Consider the following 17,577-nt stretch of genomic DNA (forward strand, 5'->3'; position numbering starts at 1 on the left):
ATTCAAACACAAATACAGATGTTGATTAGAATGATACAATGTAAGCATTATTTTTTTTTAACATCTTTATTGGAGTATAATTGCTTTACAATGGTATGTTAGTTTCTGCTTTATAACAAAGTGAATCAGTTTTACGTATACATATGTTCCCATATCTCTTCCCTCTTGCATCTCCCTCCCTCCCGCCCTCCCCACCCCACACCTCTAGGTGGTCACAAAGCACAGAGCTGATCTCCCTGTGCTATGCGGTTGCTTCCCACTAGCTATCTATTTTACGTTTGGTAGTGTATACATATCCATGCCACTCTCTCACTTTGTCACATCTTACCCTTCTCCCTCCCCAAATCCTCAAGTCCATTCTCTAGTAGGTCTGTGTCTGTAAGCATTATTGAAGAAACTTTTTCTAAACTCTAGTTGCTAGGTGAATGTACCTTTCTTATTGTTATGATTATCCTCATCTGATATTTTGCTTTGGGTCATATTCTTCTCTGGTTGAACTAATTTTTTTTTAATTTAAATACTTTGATATCTAAGAATGTCTGTTTTTGAGGACAGCTTCCAGAATCATGACATTCTGTAGCAGGTTCTGAGCTCTTCTAACTATCTAATCAGTAAAGGGAATGGGTTGCCTTGAGACTTTAGAACATTCTAGCTGTGGTACCTTGAATACCTTTCTTAAACCTCAGGTTCCTTGGGGTTTCATGGAATGTGCATGAGCCAAATCTTCACTGAACAGTAGTTATTATTACAGATGGGGTGACTGAGTCTTTAAAATGCTGAATGACCTCTCCCCCAGAAGAACGGGGGCCAGAGCCAGAACTTGAACTCACTTATGTGTTTGGATTTGCAGCAGTGTTCTCTTTCCAGTTCACAGGATGGTGAAACACTTCCGCAATTCTATTTTTAATTTGGTCTAGTTATTGGTAGAGGTGACCAGCCTGCCTTAAGAAATTAATTCTAGTTCAGCAGATTTTAGTGGCACCCACATGCTGGCCATAGCAGCCCTTTCCCATGCCGTGCTCACTTCCACCAAAGCATCCTCTATTTTGGTGGAAATAGTCTATTCTCCTTTTCTCCCAGTTTCCCCCAGTTCCCCCTTTGGCTTTGGCAGCAGCTAGTTCAATGTCTACTCAAGGATGAAGAAAGAAAAAAAAATCTTTTCTTTTAGGAAAATAGTTTGAAATAATGATAAAAATATGCTAAAATGATAGAAGCAAGAAGTTAAACAGAAAGCAGACTAGTTTAATTATAACTAAATTAAAAAACTTTTCCTGTGTAATGACTAACTGAATTTATCTGAAACCTGGGAAACAGTTCTTTTTAAAATGGATTTACATCTACTTGCATGGGGTCATCTCCTATGGTTGTGTTTCCAAATTAGTACTTTATGTTCAGGATACATAAATCAAGAGATGGGATTTTTAGTTCCAAATGAAAACTAAATCGTACTTAATTTTTAGGCCACATGAAAATAAAACCTATCTTGCTGTTGGAAGTATGAAGACATTAATGTTGAACGTGTCCTTATTTAATGCCGGAGATGATGCATATGAGACAACTCTGCATATCAGACTACCCGCTGGTCTTTACTTCATCAAGATTTTAGATCTGGTAAGGATCGAAAACTACAGTAGCATGATATTACATGATATTTTACTTAACTTTTAAAGAATGTAAATGTATAAGTCACTTTATCATTTGAGGTAAAAATATTTGGCGTATGAGCCTTAATATTCAGACTTATCACTCGGGCTTCCAGTGATTTTTTTCCTCTGTGCCCCTAATCAAAATGGCAAGTTCCTTGGGATCTGACTGAGATCAAGAGAGTCAGCTTCCTGCTTAAAAATGCTACTATGAGACAGAAGCGATTGTCCAGTTATCCAAGCAAGCTGCCTGGGTGTCATTGCTTTTCTCACTGGTACAACCTCATCTGGTGCTGTGATGGTGCTCTCCTCATGGTTGGGGTCTCTACATGGGCAATATTGGTCCTTCATGCTGGGGTCCCAGAGTTACTGCTCTGCATTTTAAGTTCACATACACTGTCTCGATCCCAATGGACCTCCAAAATGCTAGAACCAGCGTCAAATTCCAAAATCCTGGTGTCAACCAGATTGTAGGCAACTTTCTCATTTCCTGCAGGAGTTTGGAGCATCTGGAGACCTTTTCCTTTTTTTTTTCCTTTTTACCACTGTGCCTCAGTCATGAGCACTTAAATCCATCAGTGAGGTATTAATAATGTTGAATTTGAAAGAGAAAAGTCTCAATCATTTTCTCCTTGGATGCTCCTCCGCCTCTTAGAAAATTTACCCATCTCTTATCCAGAGACCATTTCTTCACACTAAGGGCATTTAGAAAGGCCTTTGACCTCTTATAAATATCTACTACCCACTTCCTCTAGAGCTTTGGGAGCCTGTTTGCAATGGTAAGAGGGAAAACTCAGATATTCAGGGAAATATACATCTGTGAGATGTATATAAATGTATATTTCCCTGAATATTTGAATATATATATAATTGTGATTACAGTTATAATTAAATACCTTTATCACATTCTCACAACCCAGACAGAAGCCAGCCAATGAAATATAGACCTTATGAATTCCTTGCTTCATGATTTTTCAAGGAACCTTGAGTTAGGGAACACAGAAACATGGTTGAAAGCTACAAGTCCAGGAATTATTCTGTGGAGAATTTATGTGAATATTAGAATAAATCTGTACTTGTACACACATATTTATGTAGTGTATTTATATTCCTATTGATTTATCCCCAAAGTAAACAGAAAATAGTCTTCCAAGAAAGTAAAGTCTTCAGGGATGATTTTCTTTTCAAAAACCATCCTTAAACATATACTATGAACTTCTCATTCCCTACCTACTTAAACCAGTTATTTCATTTTCCTTTTAGGAAGAGAAACAAATAAACTGTGAAGTAACAGACAGCTCTGGCATAGTAAAACTTGACTGCAGGGTTGGTTATATATATGTAGATCACCTATCAAGGGTAAGCATTTAGCATTTATAGTTTTTGTTACTGACATGAATATAAAGTATTTTGTTTCCCTATGTTTGTGCTGCATACAAATAATTTGTTGTTGTCGTTTTTATTATTTACTAAGAGTAAGTAGCTAAATGAAATAAAACCCAAACGAACTGGGCTTGAGATCTTTGAGATTGTGTTTATATTCTTGGCAATGTTCACTGTTTAAAAGAAAGAAAAAGAAGGGGGCACCTGTTTGTGTCAGGACGGGCATGTGAATGTGTCAATCAGAATTCTGCTCCCCAGCCTCACCCTTCCCCAACACTCCCCCGACTCCACCCCGGGTGGTGTCCTATCTGCCAGGCATGTTACCTCTGCTCTACTAAAAGGTGTTTCAGGCAAGAGTGCTCACTCAAGTTGTTAAAGCATCTCTAATTTTGTCAGTCTGGACCTGCCTATCTTTACATTCAGAGGAGGCTTTGTCTCTGAACGTCACTCATGGAAATGCTGCTGCTTTAAAATTGCTGCAGACCCGACAGCTTCCCCGTAGTTCTCTGAGTGAGGGTTAGCCTATGCTTCTAGGACATCATTTCATATCTGTATTTCACAGAACATAAATAATGAGAAAAACTAAAATTCAGATTGTAAAAACAAACTTTAGATTATTTTAAAAATGGGCGTTCCCTGTGTTTTTCAGACAGATGTTAGCTTTCTTCTGGATGCCAGCTCACTCAGCAGAGCAGAAGAGGATCTCAACTTCACAGTGCACGCCGCCTGGTATATTTCGTTATGAAAAAACAATTGTGTTAAAGGAAATGAACCCCTGACTTTTGGGGGGAGAAAGGGGGGTGACCTTAGGGGAACCGTGGAGCTGTGTTCCATTGTCTGCAGGAGAAAACTTCCTTTATGTGATCTGTTAAACAAAAACACCTTCTAACATAGGGTTTTATAGCATAGAAGCAAATAACAGTGTAAATAATGAGAGCAACTTTCTGCCAACTCTGACATAAAAATTTCATACTACCGCATCTACTTTTATCCCCGCTCCTCAAAAAGCATTTTTTAAACCAACCTCCAAGTACATTAGGTATACATGGGACGTAATTAGTTCCCTCTGAAGAGAATCTTTGTGCTGACTGGATTCTAAGAGGGTGTTTTCTATTTGCTTCTGTAGTGAAAATGAAGGAGATACAGGCAACGTGAAGCGTAACAAAGTGACTTTAACAGTACCTCTCAAGTATGAAGTCATGCTAACTGTTCATGGGTGAGTAGATATGGAGGACTCCTGTAAAATTCTGAGCTGATTTTGAATTCTTTTGCTTCTTTTTTTTTTTTTAAATTATTTATTTATTTATTTATTTATTTATTTATTTATTTATTTATTTATTTATTTATTTGGCTGTGTTGGGTCTTCGTTTCTGTGCGAGGGCTTCCTCTAGCTGCGGCAAGCGGGGGCCACTCTTCATCGCGGTGCGCGGGCCTCTCACTATTGCGGCCTCTCTTGTTGCGGAGCACAGGCTCCAGACGCGCAGGCTCAGTAGTTGTGGCTCACGGGCCTAGTCGCTCCGCGGCATGTGGGATCCTCCCAGACCAGGGCCCGAACCCGTGTCCCCTGCATTAGCATGCAGACTCTCAACCACTGCGCCACCAGGGAAGCCCTCTTTTGCTTCTTAAACTACTGGTCAAAGGCATATTTAAAGTTTCTTAAGAAAAGATCATGTGCTGTTTCTGTCTCTTAACAATTACCTCGGTGTTGCAGCCCATTGCTTAGGTGTTCGTTATTTTAACCCACTCTGTAGTCGTCACTGAGACCACCTCAAACTAATGCCCCAATGGAGGAGATTTCTTACTGGAAGAGCCCAATAGGAGGCCACGTCCAACCATTCAGCGGTACACCGTGCAGGCCAGGGCCCCAGAGTGCCAGCGTGCACTTTGTATGGTCATGCTCAGTGGCCGGGGCAAGTGTGAAGTTCAGAGAAGTGGAAGGTTGGCCAAATTGCCCTTGTCCAGACCCCGCATCTACCTGCGTGGCGAATGAATTGAGATACAAGAGAGCCGGCTCCCTTGTCCCCTCTTTATATCCGTGAATTACAGAGTTCCTTACCCACAGCCCCACAGCTAGCAGTCACTGATTCCTCACAATTTTAGTAATTGTTTGAATGGACCCTCCTGTGACTCAGGAAGGAGATGTGAGGAGAAAGAATTAAAGGAGTATCATGGAAACCTTTCATGATTTTACTGGAAATTATTGAGCCTACTAATCTTTGCTTAAAACCACATTTTTAAAGCAATAGACAGTATGAGACAGAACAAATAGATGAGCTTTTCTAGTTGCCCTAACTATAAAGCATCCCTAGTCATTTTTAACCACCCATAAAGGTGGCATATAGTTATATAAAAATAGTGTCCGAAACTGATGGAACTGATTCTCCAGTTTGTGAGATAAAACCGGCGGAGGAAAAAGGAAGCCATCCAAGGGCGAGTAGTGGGGAGCAAAGAGAAGTCAGTTGCACGTTTCCTGGGTTTGAATGCTTACCTCGCCTCGCCTCCTTGATTTTGTTATAAGTGTGTCCTCCTGCTTTTCCATTATCCACATCTTATTTTGAGCAAGGGATGCTCTGCAACTATTAAGCTGCCTAAATCTACATTTGAATATTTCTCATTTCTTTCCTTTGTAAAAGAGTCTCTAACATGTTACCTCATATTAGCTGCCAAATATGAGCAACTTGGGGAGTCGGGATTTTCCTAGAAAAATATTTCTTAAAGTTCATTACTGACCGTGCATATATCTCAACTCAGGTAAAGGAATGACAACCTTGTATTCTAACAAAAATTTGCCCTACTTATTGATGTTTGAATTGTTCCCCAGACTTGGGGTTCATTACAAATAGCCAGCAGGAATTGGGCGTGGTAAGAAATAACTCAAAAATCTGTCAGATAGATTGAAATACAGGAGGATATTGGAGCCCTAGGGAAAAGCTAAGAATTTATCTCGTATTTGTCAAGTTTGCATGAATCATTTGAGGGCTGAGAGAGAAGGAATGGTCACTAGAGTGAGCCAGGCAGTATTGGGAAGGCAAGCAGAGGATATTGGCGGGAAGAGAAATTGTCACCCCAGTCAGAGCACGTGGCTCTCTAATTTCATTACATTTTCACTAAAATTCTTATCTTTACAAGAAACCAAAAGTATTCCATGGTACTTAGAGGCACCTGTAGCCTGAATTATGGCATATTTAAGAGATATTTAAGAGATACGCTATATTTAGACTATAGAGAAAGACTGTTTCTAATACCTCATCAAATAAGACAGTTAAATTAAATCTGAATTCATTTCTGGCAGGTTTGTAAACCCAACTTCGTTTGTGTATGGACCAAAGGAGGAAAATGAGCCTGAAACGTGCATGGCAGAGAAAATGAACTTCACTTTCCACGTAAGAAAAGTTGATTGTGCTGATATTTGTAACAAACTGAAAGAATGTTACCGATGCATTGCTCCAGAGGACATCATGTATGTGTGGTGTCCCTCAGCTTTGGGCCACCTCAGCTGGCTGAGGGCGAGAAGGGAGCTGCAGCAGGGCTCATGCCCTTGCCTGGTGGGCTCCTGCGCCTTCTCTCCCATTCATCTTGTCCCTGTTACTGAGCCCACTCTCCTTATACTACCTCTCCTTACAGTACCTCTCCTTATAGTAAGTACCTCCTGGGAACAGAGGTAATGCCTGAAATAGGCAGAGTTATAGGAGGAACTGAATCTGCTAAAGATGCATGCAGAAATCAGAATAGGTCAAGAAAAGGCATCTTTGGGTGCAAATCAGTGAAACCTCTTCGTGGTCCAAGCTTCATACAAGTCCTAACCTTACCAAGTAAAGGAAGCTTTTACCTCCACATCTCCATTTAAGGTCTGCTTGGTCAGCCTTTCAAGCCATTGGTATATGACCCATGACAAGTGAGGCATCATTTATTAAATAATCTTTTTAAAAAGGAAAGAGTATTGTCATCATCCAGAAGTATTAACATACTAATATAAAGCTAAAAATTCATTAAACACTTTTTACTGTCAAACTGAAATCTTTGTTACAGCATGGATGTTGATGATGAGCAAATAATTGGAGATAATGTCCACAGAAACATTTTGTGAACCAAAAGCACTGCTCACACATTCTCAAGAGCTATATAACAATCTACAGACTGTGAGTGAATCTGCATTAGGTACATTATGATATTTTGTAAGGCAAGGCTTTTCAAAATGTGTATCAGAATCACTTGAGGTGCTTATCCAAAATGCAAACTCCTGGGCCACTGCCCCAATCTGTGGAAAAAGAATGACCTCACAATTCTTTTGAGTCCATACTCAAGTTGTTGTTACACTAGTATACCCTAGTGTTGGAAGAATGTAGCCCTCGACTTTGACGTCCCCCAAAATGCTCCTCTCACAGTCCAGTGGGGGTTTGTACTCTGATAAACAGAAACTGAGTTGGACTCTAGAAGGCCTATTTATTAATTTACAAATAATAGTTAACAAGTATTGTCTAGTTAAATTACAATGGAGTGACTGGGCATGGAGATTCTTTCAGTCTGTAGGCTTGGTGACTTGTCCAAGTATGAAGATGTTCTCGGAGGTCTAAATGTTATTAGGCGAACACGGATAAAGAGTATTGTAAGTGAGCTTGGTTATTTGCTGGCGTCAGGAAGACCTTGTCTAAAGGTCTGAGCAGTGCTGGGTCCCCATTGCTGACATTGCCTTTTGCAACTGCCCTGTGCTTCCAAGGCCTGGCAGTTACCACCTGTCCCAAAGCCCAGGGATACTCTCTCTTTATCTACGTCGTATGCATTCAGAAGATTATTGCACGTCTTTGAGTCATGCTATTTCATTTAGATATTGTAGCACATCTTTTTTCTGACTTACTGTATTGGTTTTATAGTTCTCAGGAGGCAATATTTTGGCCCAATTTCCTTCTTCAGGGTTCTGCAAACCCCAGATTTATCAACAATAATGAAATATCTTCCCCTTATGCATTATTGAAAACCTGTTTTTTTTTTCTAAAACCCAATAACCTACCCTTTTCTGATTTTCTGAATGCATCAGCATTATAATTTTCCTGAATTTAAAATATTTTTATTTACTTACTGCTGCTGATTATCCTCTCAGCACAGAGTGACTCTGTGAAAACAGCATAGAATTTAGAATTAGAATACCTGGGTTTTGGCCCCACTTCTTGTCACTTTTTAACTTTCATCTTGGTTACAACATTAACACCTCAGCATTTTCCTGAGATGGAAAATAATAAAATGTCAGCCCACCTCATGGGATAGTTATAAGGACAACTGATCATGGTTTTTTTGTTTTGTTTTGTTTTTAATTTTTATTTTATTTTATTTATTTTTGGCTGCGCTTGGTCTTCGTTGCTGCGCGCGGGCTTTCTTTAGTTGCAGCGAGCGGGGGCTACTCTTCATTGTGGTGCGCGGGCTTCTCACCGTGGTGGCTTCTTTTTTGTTGCGGAGCACAGGCTCTAGGCGTGTGGGCTTCAGTAGTTGTGGCATGCAGGCTCAGTAGTTGTGGCTCGTGGGCTCTAGAGGGCAGCCTCAGTAGTTGTGGCACACAGGCTTAGTCGTTCTGCGGCATGTGGGATCTTCCCAGACCAGGGCTCGAATCCGTGTCCCCTGCATTGGCAGGCGGATTCTTAACCACTGCGCCACCAGGGAAGTCCCTGATCATGGTTTTTTTAGATCTATAATGTGCCATACCAAGGTACAGTTGGCCCTTGAACAACACAGGTTTAAACTGCACTGGTCCACTTATATGTGGATTTTTTTCAATGGTAAATACTATAGTACTACACAATCCATGGTTGGTTGAATCTGTGAATACAGAGAAACCACGTATACAGAGGGCCGACTATACATTATATTCGGAGTTTCAACTGTGCTGAGGGTCAGTGACTCTAATCCCCCTGAGTTGTTCAGGGGTCAACTGTATATTATTGATGTCTTTTTCCTCAGACTATTTCTGCAGTAAACCATCAGTGTAGACAGTTTGGTCTAAGCGGCACCAAAAGGAGAGGTCTAGGAATAATGACTAGTTATATTATTAACAAACGTTTTAAAGTTCTGACTATGGATATTCTGTCTCCTTTTGCCGTGCAGCTGCCAACTACAAACCTCCACCATTATAAATGTTGCATGAAATATATGGGTTCACCTGAAAAGTTCATTGGTATCTGTACTTTTATAAAAAGTATTTTTTGAGTGTTTAAATTTTCTTTCTTCTTATCAGGTGATCAACACTGGCCAAAGCATGGCTCCAAATATTAGTGTGGAAATAATGATACCAAATTCTTTTATTCCCCAAACTGATAGACTGTTCAACATTTTGGATGTCCAGGTAAAAATGTGTTCCTTCCTTTATTCTAAGTAATATTGCTAAAATGGAGATTTCTGTTACTTCAGTCACACTTAGTCTAAACTATGAATTTACCATGCATTTATTGTGTACACTTTGAATATTGCATTAGAATGGCAGGATTACAGTGGGACCTCTACATGTGACTTAACACAATAACAGAACTATGCTCTACCATCTTTGGTAGATTTTCTTTGTGATAGGGACCTGTGGAAGTAATTTAATTGGTGGAATTCTCCATAAAGCTTGAGACCACTGTTGAAAAAGCAATACTTCAGCCTTTTATTAATATTCAAATAACTACTTAAGAATCAATATTCTTGTGTTGATGATTCTATCAGAATTGGTTTTACCTTCCCAGTTTTAAGACAATCGACAAAGAAACCTACTCAGTAGATTTGAGATATAATCCTTAAAAATCTTACTTGAATTCCAGATTTAGATGGTAGGGCATGCTGTTAGAACACTTTGTTGTATGTCTAAAGCCAAAGAAATGTTCAATATCATGCTAATGTTCAAATGTCCATTTTTCATATTGCCCTAATTTCTGTAAGGTTAAGGCCATTTGATCAATTTAGGACCTATATCCAACCCTCTAAAATTTTTCTGGGTTTTTGTTGCGTTTTTTGCCACAGAGATTTAATCTCTCCCAAATAAATCTATCAAAAAGTATTTTCACACAATTTTAGAAGTTCTTGATATATTTCAGGAAAGGTAAGCTTTAAAAGGTAAGTTTTAAAGCCATGTAGCTGTTGTTCTTTCCAATATTGGATAAGATTTTTCTTTCTTTCTTTGTAGACTACTGCTGGAGAATGCCATTTTAAGAATTACCAAAGAAAGTGTGCATTAGAGCAGAAAAAAGGCACAATGGAGACCCTGAAAGATATATTCAAATTTTTGTCAAAGACTGATAAGAGGCTACTGGTAAGTTTCAATTTTTCAGGTTGTAGTTTTTGCTTTCCAACCTACAGAACTGAAACACTTAAACCCATGAATCAAGGGGTTTTGAACTGTCAGTTGAGTATAGGAGAGAAGCCAGTTCAGGTAATGTTCTTGTTTGTGAGGAACAGGCATGATTGGAGAGTCGAGAGACACCCAGGGTTAAATATATACTATATACTTTCATTATTTATGCAACAAGTGCCCAATTTATGCCAACCAGACGTTGTGTCAGACCCTTTGCGGGTCAAGATGCTGTCCTCAGCTGAACGGCCTTCGTGGCATGAAATTAATTTTCACTATTTTCATTTTATTGAATATATGGGAAAAAAAACCCAAGAAAGCCCTTCAAGTGATCCAAGTTTTACAATGAACGGAGAACGTGTAACTTAGCAAGACTCTGATTAGGTGTCCTACTTTTTCTATCCCAGAAGATTAAGTTCATAGGAATAATGGAAACATGTGATCTAGTTCGAATACTTTGTTTTTGTTAATTTACTAAACATTTGTGTTTTGTTTAAAGCAAGATAATTTTTTAACTGCCACTAATGAAAGCATATCTTTAATTCCATGTTTATATCAAGATAAATTTTTGCAAAATGCCACTAAGGGGAGCAGATCTTGAATTCCACGTATATTTAGCCATCTAAATGTTTAGCCATCTAAATATTTTAGCCATCTTTTTAAAAAATGTTGAAATTTTAACATAGCTCTTTTGTATTCTTTTCAAGTACTGCATGAAAGCTGATCCACATTGTTTAAATTTCTCATGCAATTTTGGGAAAATGGACAGTGGAAAAGAAGCCAGTGTTCACATTCAGTTGGAAGGTCGGCCATCCATTTTAGAAATGGTAAGTCTATGATACAGTGACAACTTTGTGGATAAGATTTCATATAGAATCTACAAATGCGACCATCTTATACAGGTAGGATGGTATGTAAGGAGGCATTCAACAAATTAAGAAGGTATGAATGAATGTAAAATCTGGAGTGAAACTCCAAAACTGTTTCCATTTATCACTACAAAATACATTGTCTAAATGACATGGCTTTAGTAATTAAACAGATAACTAAGACTGTAAAATAGACTATAATTAAGAGATTTTAGAAAGCATGTCCAACTATTTATGAACCTTGATCAAATTAGAGAAATTAGCTGCTTTAACATTTCATATATCCTTAAAGTTCTTTCCAAATTACTTTATGCTTAAAAACCTACTATTGTATATCATATACATTTATTAATATATATTTACTAAAAAGTAAGACTTCCAGAAAATCAAACTAAAACATCAAAATTTATCAACAACAGTAAAACACAAACACGCTTTTAAGAAGATGAACTTTGAAAGGTTGAATTAATAATTAACTAAATACATGTTGGGCTTCTTCCTAAAAAGCAGTATGCATATTTATGAGAAGTACTTTGAGATCATTGGTTTTATCTGGAGTTCTGTTCTTCAGTTTCCTTATCAGATTAATATGGGTATTATCTCTCTTTCAGGGTTGCTGCAGATTAGATGATTTTCATAAAGCACTTAGTAATAGTGCACAGCGCATAATAAGCCAAAGGAAATGAGAGCTATTATGTTTTGTTAAGAGGAGTAGTTGAAATTACCACAAGGTGGTCAAGAGGAAGATGCACCAGACAGGGAAATAAGAGCTGTCTGTTTTAGTTGCAAGTTATTTAAACTTTTGCAGCCTGCCTTCATACTCTCGAGGTCCAGGTTTCTCAACAGTGGGCACTAGTAGCATTTTGGACCAAATACTTCTTTGTTGTCAGGGGCTGTCCTGTGCATTGTAGGATATTTAGCAGCATAGCTGGCTTCTCCCCACTAAATGGCAGTACACCCCCTCCCAAGTCCTGCCAGCCAGAAATGTCTCCAGACATAGCTGACTCTCCTCCAGGGTACAGAATCATCCCTGTTGAAAAACACTGCTCCAGATAAAGTATATAATTTATTTTTAGCCCTAATATTCTACATGTTCTCTCCAAAATGTTAAATAATCTTTACACGGTAGTTTTAACTTTTGTTGGTCATAGTCCTCTTTAAGAATTTGACAAAAGAATATATTCTCATCTACCCTAATGAACGCACATATGAAAAATACAAAAATCTCAATTTTGAATACAACTTCAAAGATCCTTCGAGTCTATGGAGCCCGTCCACAGATGCCCAAGCTCTGGATTCTGGGTGATAAAGCCCTCTGTTTGTTAGACAGTAAAGCTCTGAGTTCATCCACTGATTTTATTTTTGAATGCTATAAATATTTGTACCAGATTTTTTCATTACGATATTTGGTACACTAATCTGTATTTGATCAGAGCAGAAAGATGATAACACTATTAAGAAAAACAAGCCCAAATAAAATTAATTTGAGGAAATGTTTATCAGACAAAGAAAGTCTTCTTTGGGAATAAAAATTCAATAGCTAAGGTAAAAATACACTGGTAATTATCAAATCGTATTTAAATATTAAATATTATAAGCATTTAAATCAAGTTCTCTACAAAGCAGCCATGTTTAATAAAAGGATTTCAACAAAATGATGCCATATAAATTAATACCAAGGACATGCCTTTGGAACCAAAGGAAGCATTGCATTGCAATTAACTACAAATGGTGAAACTGGAGAAGATAACTTGTGAAAACCTTTAGAATAGAAGTAGTTTCTCATGATTCTTACCCGCTCTATGTTTTCATGAAACAAAACGATGTTATCTTTTTTTTTTTTTTTAATTAAACAGGATGAGACTAGAGCCCTGAAGTTTGAAATAAGAGCAACAGCTTTTCCAGAGCCAAATCCAAAAGTTATTGAACTAAACAAGGATGAGAATGTTGCACATGTAAGATTTTACCTTTTTAAACAAAACATAAACATTGTGGGAAAAAATATTGCTAGTGTTTGTTTGGTCAGGAAAATCATGGTGAGCCTAAAATACTTTACTGGGGATTGGTATTTTCCACAACTGCCGGGAAGGCATGACATAGCTCTTTCAGGAGGTGATTTTGGTAGGATGCATTGGAGGAAGAACCACAGATATGGCCCATTACACGCCCTGTTTCTGCTAAACAATTACCAGTGTTTCCTATGGTTTGTGTTAGACCAGCAAGAGAATGGGATGGGTTATTCTGAATACTATTGGGGATCGTGGAGGGGCTTCAAATGAAATAGAGGCAAGTTTTTAAAGCGGTGTTTATTTTGGTTAATTTATGTAGGTTCTACTCGAAGGACTACATCATCAAAGACCCAAACGCCATTTCACTATAGCGATTATTTTAAGTAGCTTGCTACTTGGACTTATTTTACTTTTATTGATTTCATATGTTATGTGGAAGGTAAGCCTTTAATAATTACCATTGTTAAACCACTCAAAATGCCATTCTTGATCCTCTCAAAGCCAACTTGTGACTCCCACGTTACTAGATTTATGCATTTCAGTATTTTTAATGTTAATTCTTATACTGATTGCATATTTCTCTTAACTTTAGTACCACAGTCTTTCTAGAAAAATATGCCTTCTTAACTTATCTTCAACAAATGTTCAAACTATAACAACAGTTTTGAAAGATGTTCTTTCCAACTAAGCATTTGGCAAACACTGCACGTTACGTGTTGAATTTCAGTTTTGGAGAGTGTGCGTGCATCGCTGAGGAATCCTGCAGTAACAACAAAACAGTGCTCTTTAACCCAATATTTCCCAAACTAATTTTTACTGACTACATTTACTGACTACAATTGGCATTGACTGTTATTACAGCAAATATCTAGTGTTCATGACTATAGTGATTATGTAATGCTATTTTCAGGCTGGCTTCTTCAAAAGACAGTACAAGTCTATCCTACAAGCAGAAAACAGAAGAGACAGTTGGAGTTACATTAACAGTAAAAGCAATAAAGATGATTGAAGACTTCTTTCAAATTGAGAGAATAACAGACTCAGGTTACAGTATACTAAAAAAATTTTAGACATTGTTTACAAGAAACCGTGAATTTTGCTCAGACTTCTTCTATGTACTTCTTTTAGTTATGACCTTGTGACATGTTGTTATGTCTTAATGCAGATGAAAAATCCAAGCAATGATTATTCTGAGAGAAAATAACTCCAAAAGTAATATTTTAATATATCCAAAAAGATAATCTTTCAGCTCTTAAATGGATAGAAAAACACTAAAGCATCAGCTTATCCAAGATAAGTAATCCCTGGACAATACCTTGAAATGAGTGCATCTGAATTAAAATTATGTTGAGGAAGTAAACAACTCGACTGGAGAAAACTTGGACTTTGAAGTATCATTCCTTTAAGAGAAATACTATTTACCATATGTGCTGGCTTTGGTAAAATTAATTCCACCAAATAGGTAATGACTGACTCATTTCTAATAGATCTTTGAGACTTGTTTGGAATATGTTCTCTCTCTAGAAATATTTAGCAGAATTTTTGAAAGAGCTGTTCCCAAATTTTCTAATGAATAGAAGCGGAACATCATCATTTTAAAGCATATTTTATCTTTAAAGACCTTGATTTGTAATATATTTCCTATAAGCTTTGATCAACAACCATTTATTCAGCAGTCTATGAATACTATGGCCTGATGAGCAAACTTCAGACTGAAGTTATACACTGGTTTGAGCTTAATGGGATAATTATTGTTTATACAGCTATGGATTTTTTTCTTTCTGTACATATATAAAGTTTTTAAGAGAAAATATATGTTTATATAGGTATAAATCCAGTAAGTCCTTCTATAACACAATTTTATCAAGGGAAAGGTACTGAAGGGTAAATTGTAAAAATCCATCTTTAATCAAATTTTTTGTTTATAAAAACAACAGTACTTACTTAGAATTCTAATTTATATTCTAAAACAGATCGAATGTTGCACTTTAGCTGATATATGTAAAATATGAAAACTGTACCTCACTAATTTTTAAAAATCAAAGCTCTGCAAAGACCATATTGGGGACCAGTATTTCATACAAATTAGATGCTGTTTAAAATGTTTGTTAATAAACAAATTCTTGTTTGGATGTTATTCCTTTCTCCTCAAATGTAAGTATGAAATGTGTTTTCACCAGTACTATAAGAGCATTCTCTTCTTCATGGAAATAGAGAAGCAAATTTAACTGTAAAATTGAAAAATATAGATTTAGCTTGTATCAGGTAAAAATGTGACATCAAAATTTCCATGTTTTAGTGATGACTGAAGTATTTTAAGTTTTTTGTTGGTGTTATCTTAGACTTTTTTTTGTAATGAAGTAGTTTCTTTCTGCATCTAAAATAATTTATCTTTAAATACCTCTTCACTTGCAAATACAATCACTTTTTGTAATATTTATTCATGCATATGAACTAAATGCTGATAAATGCAGACTATAATTTCATCTGATTTGTCCCTACATCTGTCTTGATACGAAGGTTGTGGCCAAATTTTCAAAATCTGTTATGGGAAGTGATAGGTTAGAGGGCAGTCTTTACCACTATGGAAAAGGATTTCTTCATACGAGGTCCCTGCCAACAGCTGTCTGTCTTCCTCAGACTACTTAATTCCTGTAAGTAAGTTATCTGTTCACAAATTGGTGGCTGGAGAATGAAAAATGCACAGAAATTTGTGAAAGACATTTGAGCAGTGGGGCCCAATGAGCACGAAACCTCCTGAACTCGGGGGTGTAACAATAGAAATTAATTCAATTTTAAAGAACCCTTTGACCAAAAGATACTATGTTTTTTTATTATTAAAAAACAAAAGTAGTTCTTTCAAGAAGATGTCTAGGCTCATTGGTGGAAAAGCAAATCCAAATTTAGAATTGCTTTTCAAGGATGATCCCTGAGGAAATTTAAATTTCAGGTAGCACTGAGTACACTGAAAACGATGTGCTATTATTGTCAGATAAAATGACGTTTAAGAGCAAGAGGAAGACAGCTCCCTATTGGGCCAGATTCTAACCAGTTAGATATTTTGCATAGTTTATGTGTATTATGGATTTCAAAACCCTACCACTTTGAGTTTTCAACTTTCAGAGACTAGTCACAAGAATGGTACTATAACAACTTTTTTTAAAAAATCCATCTTTTTTCTTTTTGGCAAGTAGTCTAGGTATTAGAGAGCTTTTGAAGAAATAGTACTATTTCTGCTTATATCATCATTTCCTAGCTGTGTAATTTAATATCGCTGGATTACGTACCTCATCAAGAAATCAGGACAGTCTTTTTCTTACATGAACTCTGTGGTCTGTTGGCATCAGGCTGTAGGAAATTTAACATCGGAATTGATGGACTCAAATCCAGGAAAAAGAATCCAAATTATTTCACTTTGGAATTAATCTAGGTTAAATATTGATATATCATGTTTAAATTTCAAGTATATGAAATATTTACTTTCCATTCCAATAAATACTTTCAAAAAACCAGAAGTTAAATTGTTTTGTATATATTTCATGTCTTATTTTTTAAAGCCTAGAAGCTAATTTTTAGTAACATCAAAAGTAGCAATTTTAATTTCTTTTAAAAATAGTTTTTTCCTTACTAAAATATCTGTTTGTTTAAAACATGACAATATCCCTTCATATTAAAATTCTAATTCGCACATTCCTCTTATAAACAACTACATGTTACTTTGGAATCATTCATTTCTTCCATGCTGTTTCCATAAAGATTGATAAGTCTTGGGTGTACTCTGTAAAGAATATAAGAATATGCATGATTATTTCATCAACCTATCATTCTGTTATTTTTCACACATAACCCCTATCGAATGTGATAATGTGATAATGATTGATAGCCAACGAACATACATTCATGGCAGAGCTGCCATCTAGGAAAAAATGCGGGGCCTAATTAATCAGCAGCAGTAAAGCCCAGTCACCCGTGCGTGTAGAAAGCTCACATCTAGCAGGCTACTCAGGGAGCCCTGCACACTTCTTCTACCCACTGAGTCATAATGCTTACCAACAATGAGTTTGCATGTTCCCAAGCCTGTTTATAACCCGTTGCTCTTGTTAATAAATAATATGTAAAATTGTTCTTATGTAAAGTATGCTTTGGAAAGACGATACAAGCAAACTGCTGAACACAAAGTGTTACAGTATTTGTTGTGGGTAAAAGGAAATTTTAAACGACTGGGGGATTAAATTGTAACCATCTGCTATTCAGATGGCATCACAAGGTTTGAGATCTTAATCCATTTTTAAAAATTCAAAATGGAAATTGTAGACGTACATTATCTGTATAGTTTGTGAAGAATGGTAATTCAGAATGCC

General features: G+C 36.8%; 2 protein-coding genes across 3 annotated transcripts in view; one reads left to right on the plus strand and one right to left on the minus strand.

The window, feature by feature from the left end:
- The window catches only part of ITGA4 (integrin subunit alpha 4), a 78,729-nt gene extending 64,312 nt beyond the window's left edge, over window positions 1–14,417 (plus strand). Inside the window, exons 18-28 of the mRNA XM_061202815.1 lie at window positions 1,461–1,611; window positions 2,907–3,002; window positions 3,676–3,755; window positions 4,153–4,242; window positions 6,319–6,409; window positions 9,250–9,357; window positions 10,174–10,299; window positions 11,046–11,165; window positions 13,064–13,162; window positions 13,536–13,655; window positions 14,127–14,417. Coding sequence (XP_061058798.1) covers window positions 1,461–1,611; window positions 2,907–3,002; window positions 3,676–3,755; window positions 4,153–4,242; window positions 6,319–6,409; window positions 9,250–9,357; window positions 10,174–10,299; window positions 11,046–11,165; window positions 13,064–13,162; window positions 13,536–13,655; window positions 14,127–14,225 — 1,180 coding nt within the window. The 3' untranslated portion in view covers window positions 14,226–14,417. The remainder of the gene's footprint in view (window positions 1–1,460; window positions 1,612–2,906; window positions 3,003–3,675; window positions 3,756–4,152; window positions 4,243–6,318; window positions 6,410–9,249; window positions 9,358–10,173; window positions 10,300–11,045; window positions 11,166–13,063; window positions 13,163–13,535; window positions 13,656–14,126) is intronic.
- A 2,466-nt stretch (window positions 14,418–16,883) lies between these two features.
- CERKL (ceramide kinase like) overlaps window positions 16,884–17,577 on the minus strand; it is a 129,692-nt gene continuing 128,998 nt past the window's right edge. For both annotated transcript variants that reach the window (XM_061202837.1, XM_061202828.1), the window contains one exon: window positions 16,884–16,994. In XM_061202837.1, the coding sequence (XP_061058820.1) occupies window positions 16,913–16,994 (82 nt within the window). In that variant the 3' untranslated portion in view covers window positions 16,884–16,912. The remainder of the gene's footprint in view (window positions 16,995–17,577) is intronic.

Source organism: Eubalaena glacialis, chromosome 1 (genome assembly GCF_028564815.1).
Source record: "Eubalaena glacialis isolate mEubGla1 chromosome 1, mEubGla1.1.hap2.+ XY, whole genome shotgun sequence".
Taxonomy (NCBI): Eukaryota; Metazoa; Chordata; class Mammalia; order Artiodactyla; family Balaenidae; genus Eubalaena; species Eubalaena glacialis.